This window comes from Takifugu flavidus, unplaced genomic scaffold (assembly GCF_003711565.1).
Source record: "Takifugu flavidus isolate HTHZ2018 unplaced genomic scaffold, ASM371156v2 ctg965, whole genome shotgun sequence".
NCBI lineage: Eukaryota > Metazoa > Chordata > Actinopteri > Tetraodontiformes > Tetraodontidae > Takifugu > Takifugu flavidus.
The window spans coordinates 1-5,267 of NW_026622575.1; the positions used below are offsets into that span (position 1 = coordinate 1).

Consider the following 5,267-nt stretch of genomic DNA (forward strand, 5'->3'; position numbering starts at 1 on the left):
TTTTCCTCATTGTTTATCACAATTAATGGTAATTCAACTAGTCGTGCATGTCCACGTACAACAAAGCTGTTAAAGCTGCATCGATTTTCTGTACCTTAAACAAGAATAAGGCCTGCTGAGAATAAGATCTTATTCTCACTAAATACTTGCTAATGTGGCAATAGAGAGAACCAGGATATCAGAGCAATGCTGTTCATGTAAACAAGGTCATTCTGAGCTTTTACTGTCATCACTGTCAAGTGTCTTTTCTCTTAGCTGTCACAGAAGTGTTGACATATATAATAAAGTCCTGTTCCAGATTAAACACTATAGAAATCATGCCATTCTACTATATAAACAAAACTGAGTATCTTTAAATTGTAATTGATGCTTGAAGAGAATTTATTTTAGTTGTTGATTTGTGTAGGAAGTGTTTTTAACCTGAACAAATGTTTATTTATTGCTCTTTTCTTTCCATTTTAGTACTTGTTCTTCAACAAAGATTGAGTGTAAATACACCGTCGAAGGTGATATTTCTTTTCTTCTTGTCATCGCATCATATCCAGTGGACTGGAAAAATAGTGATGTTCTGCAAAGTCAGGCGATATTCATGTGAAATCTTTTGCAGCCTGCACTTGCTACTATAATGGAACGATATATAAGTATGGAGATATCATCTATGACACACACGATGGAGATGGAACATGCATAACTGCTGTGTGTGAGGAAAATGGGGAAATTGTACGACGGATTCAAGATTGCTCCACAACTACCCAAACACCCTTTACATTTACAACCGGTAAGATTGACAACAACACCACTGGCCTATAAATCATAACACAGACAGATGTTTAACGGGAGTTTAACTTTTTTTTTTTTTTTTAATCACAGAAACATCAACACCGACAATTACAGAGAAAACAACACCAGCAACAACACCAACTAGAATCACAGAAAGTTCCACAACTACAGCTACAGAAGGCTCACACACAAGTAAATCTACACAAGGACCCACACCAACTACAGTTACAGAAATATCAAAAACCACAGTCTCTGAAAAACCCACAACTCCAACTACGAAGAAACCCACAACAAGTAAATCTACAGAACAGCCCACGCCAACCACACCTACGGAAAAAACCACACCAACTACAGTTACAGAAATAACAAAAACCACACCGACACGGTATCCCTGCAACGTTGTTTGTGAGTGGTCAGCCTGGACGAATAATGACTACCCAGATGTAAATAATGTTGGAGATTTTGAGCTGATTGAAAACATTCCCGGTCTAGATCTCTGTAGACAGCCACTGGAAATTGAATGCAGAGCAAAAGCATTCCCAGATAAACCTTTGGATTATTTGGGGCAGAACGTAACATGTGATCCTAAAGTTGGACTGAAATGTTACAACAAAGATCAAGGTCCGCCTCCCATCTGCTATGACTATGAGATACGAGTCAAATGTTGCATTTGTGAGCCTAGAAAACCACAGAAAACACTCACCTCAACCACAGTCACAGAGGCAACAACACCAACTACAATCACAGAAAGGTCCACAACTACAGCGACAGAAGGCTCCACAACAAGTAAATCTACACAAGGACCCACACCAACTACAACTACAGAAGGGCCCACATCAACTACAGCTACAGAAGGCTCCACAACAAGTAAATCTACACAAGGACCCACACCAACTACAGTTACAGAAATAACAAAATCCACAGTCTCTGAAAAACCCACAACTCCAACTACAGAAGGACCCACAACAAGTAATCTCCAGAACGGCCCACGCCAACCACACCTACGGAAAAACCCACACCAACTACAGTTACAGAAATAACAAAATCCACAGTCTCTGAAAAACCCACAACTCCAACTAAGAAGGACCCACAACAAGTAAATCTACAGAACGGCCCACGCCAACCACACCTACGGAAAAAACCACACCAACTACAGTTACACAGAAATAACAAAAACCACAGTCTCTGAAAAACCCACAACTCCAACTACAGAAGGACCCACAACAAGTAAATCTACAGAAGGGCCCACGCCAACCACACCTACGGAAAAACCCACACCAACTACAGTTACAGAAATAACAAAAACCACAGTCTCTGAAAAACCCACAACTCCAACTACAGAAGAACCCACAACAAGTAAATCTACAGAACAGCCACGCCAACCACACCTACGGAAAAAACCACACCAACTACAGTTACAGAAATAACAAAAACCACACCGACACGGTATCCCTGCAACGTTGTTTGTGAGTGGTCAGCCTGGACGAATAATGACTACCCAGATGTAAATAATGTTGGAGATTTTGAGCTGATTGAAAACATTCCCGGTCTAGATCTCTGTAGACAGCCACTGGAAATTGAATGCAGAGCAAAAGCATTCCCAGATAAACCTTTGGATTATTTGGGCCAAACGTAACATGTGATCCTAAAGTTGGACTGAAATGTTACAACAAAGATCAAGGTCCGCCTCCCATCTGCTATGACTATGAGATACGAGTCAAATGTTGCATTTGTGAGCCTAGAACAACCACAGAAACACTCACCTCAACCACAGTCACAGAGGCAACAACACCAACTACAATCACAGAAGGTCCACAACTACAGCGACAGAAGGCTCCACAACAAGTAAATCTACACAAGGACCCACACCAACTACAAACACAAGGACCCACAACAACTACAGTTACAGAAATAACAAAAACCACAGTCTCTGAAAACCCACAACTCCAACTACAGAAGGCCCCAACAAGTAAATCTACAGAACGGCCCACGCCAACCACACCTACGGAAAAACCCACACCAACTACAGTTACAGAAATAACAAAAACCACAGTCTCTGAAAAACCCACAACTCCAACTACAGAAGGACCCACAACAAGTAAATCTACAGAAGGCTCCACAACAAGTAAATCTACACAAGGACCCACACCAACTACAGTTACAGAAATTTCAAAAACCACAGTCTCTGAAAAACCCACAACTCCAACTACAGAAGGACCCACAACAAGTAAATCTACAGAAGGGCCCACGCCAACCACACCTACGGAAAAACCCACACCAACTACAGTTACAGAAATAACAAAAACCACAGTCTCTGAAAAACCCACAACTCCAACTACAGAAGAACCCACAACAAGTAAATCTACAGAACAGCCCACGCCAACCACACCTACGGAAAAAACCACACACCAACTACAGTTACAGAAATAACAAAACCCACCGACACGGTATCCCTGCAACGTTGTTTGTGAGTGGTCAGCCTGGACGAATAATGACTACCCAGATGTAAATAATGTTGGAGATTTTGAGCCGATTGAAAACATTCCCGGTCTAGATCTCTGTAGACAGCCACTGGAAATTGAATGCAGAGCAAAAGCATTCCCAGATAAACCTTTGGATTATTTGGGGCAGAACGTAACATGTGATCCTAAAGTTGGACTGAAATGTTACAACAAAGATCAAGGTCCGCCTCCCATCTGCTATGACTATGAGATACGAGTCAAATGTTGCATTTGTGAGCCTAGAACAACCACAGAACAATCGCCTCAACCACAGTCACAGAGGCAACCACCCAACTACAATCACAGAAAGTTCCACAACTACAGCTACAGAAGGCTCCACAACAAGTAATCTACACAAGGACCCACACCAACTACAACTACAGAAGGGCCCACATCAACTACAGCTACAGAAGGCTCCACAACAAGTAAATCTACACAAGGACCCACACCAACTACAGTTACAGAAATAACAAAATCCACAGTCTCTGAAAAACCCACAACTCCAACTACAGAAGGACCCACAACAAGTAAATCTACAGAACGGCCCACGCCAACCACACCTACGGAAAAAACCCCACCAACTACAGTTACAGAAATAACAAAAACCACAGTCTCTGAAAAACCCACAACTCCAACTACAGAAGGACCCACAACAAGTAAATCTACAGAAGGCTCCACAACAAGTAAATCTACACAAGGACCCACAACAACTACAGTTACAGAAATACAAAAAACCACAGTCTCTGAAAAACCCACAACTCCAACTACAGAAGAACCCACAACAAGTAAATCTACAGAACGGCCCACGCCAACCACACCTACGGAAAAAACCACACCAACTACAGTTACAGAAATAACAAAAGCCACAGTCTCTGAAAACCCACCACCCCACTACAACTTCACAGGAAACAACAACTTCAAAAGAGACCTTAACTACCACAATTACGACAATAACTAAACAGTCTACAACCGCGAATGAAGTTACTACAGGTGCGAAGCGTACAACAACAACACCAGGAACTGGTGAGCAATTACCATCACAACAGAAAAAAATCATCGACTAACTTACAGCAACTACATTACAGAAATATCAAAAACCACAGTCTCTGAAAACCCACAACTCCAACTACAGAAGAACCCACAACAAGTAAATCTACAGAACAGCCCACGCCAACCACACCTACGGAAAAAACCACACCAACTACAGTTACAGAAATAACAAAAACCACACCGACACGGTATCCCTGCAACGTTGTTTGTGAGTGGTCAGCCTGGACGAATAATGACTACCCAGATGTAAATAATGTTGGAGATTTTGAGCTGATTGAAAACATTCCCGGTCTAGATCTCTGTAGACAGCCACTGGAAATTGAATGCAGAGCAAAAGCATTCCCAGATAAACCTTTGGATTATTTGGGGCAGAACGTAACATGTGATCCTAAAGTTGGACTGAAATGTTACAACAAAGATCAAGGTCCGCCTCCCATCTGCTATGACTATGAGATACGAGTCAAATGTTGCATTTGTGAGCCTAGAACAACCACAGAAACAATCGCCTCAACCACAGTCACAGAGGCAACAACACACAACTACAATCACAGAAAGTTCCACAACTACAGCTACAGAAGGCTCCACAACAAGTAAATCTACACACAAGACCCACACCAACTACAGTTACAGAAATTTCAAAATCCACAGTCTCTGAAAAACCCACACTCCAACTACAGAAGGACCCACAACAAGTAAATCTACAGAACGGCCCACGCCAACCACACCTACGGAAAAAACCACACCAACTACAGTTACAGAAATAACAAAAACCACAGTCTCTGAAAAACCCACAACTCCAACTACAGAAGGACCCACAACAAGTAAATCTACAGAAGGGCCCACGCCAACCACACCTACGGAAACCCACACCAACTACAGTTACAGAAATAACAAAAACCACAGTCTCTGAAAAACCCACAACTCCAACTACAGAAG

The 5,267-nt window shown here is 42.0% G+C and overlaps 1 protein-coding gene across 1 annotated transcript; it reads left to right on the forward strand.

The window, feature by feature from the left end:
* Window positions 1–607: 607 nt before the first annotated feature.
* Window positions 608–2,085, forward strand: LOC130521417 (mucin-5AC-like; the record flags this gene model as incomplete). Its single annotated transcript, XM_057024979.1, has 2 exons — window positions 608–778; window positions 871–2,085. Coding segments are annotated over 2 exons (1,121 nt in total), but the record flags the coding sequence as incomplete, so codon positions are not given.
* Between the last annotated feature and the right edge of the window lie 3,182 nt (window positions 2,086–5,267).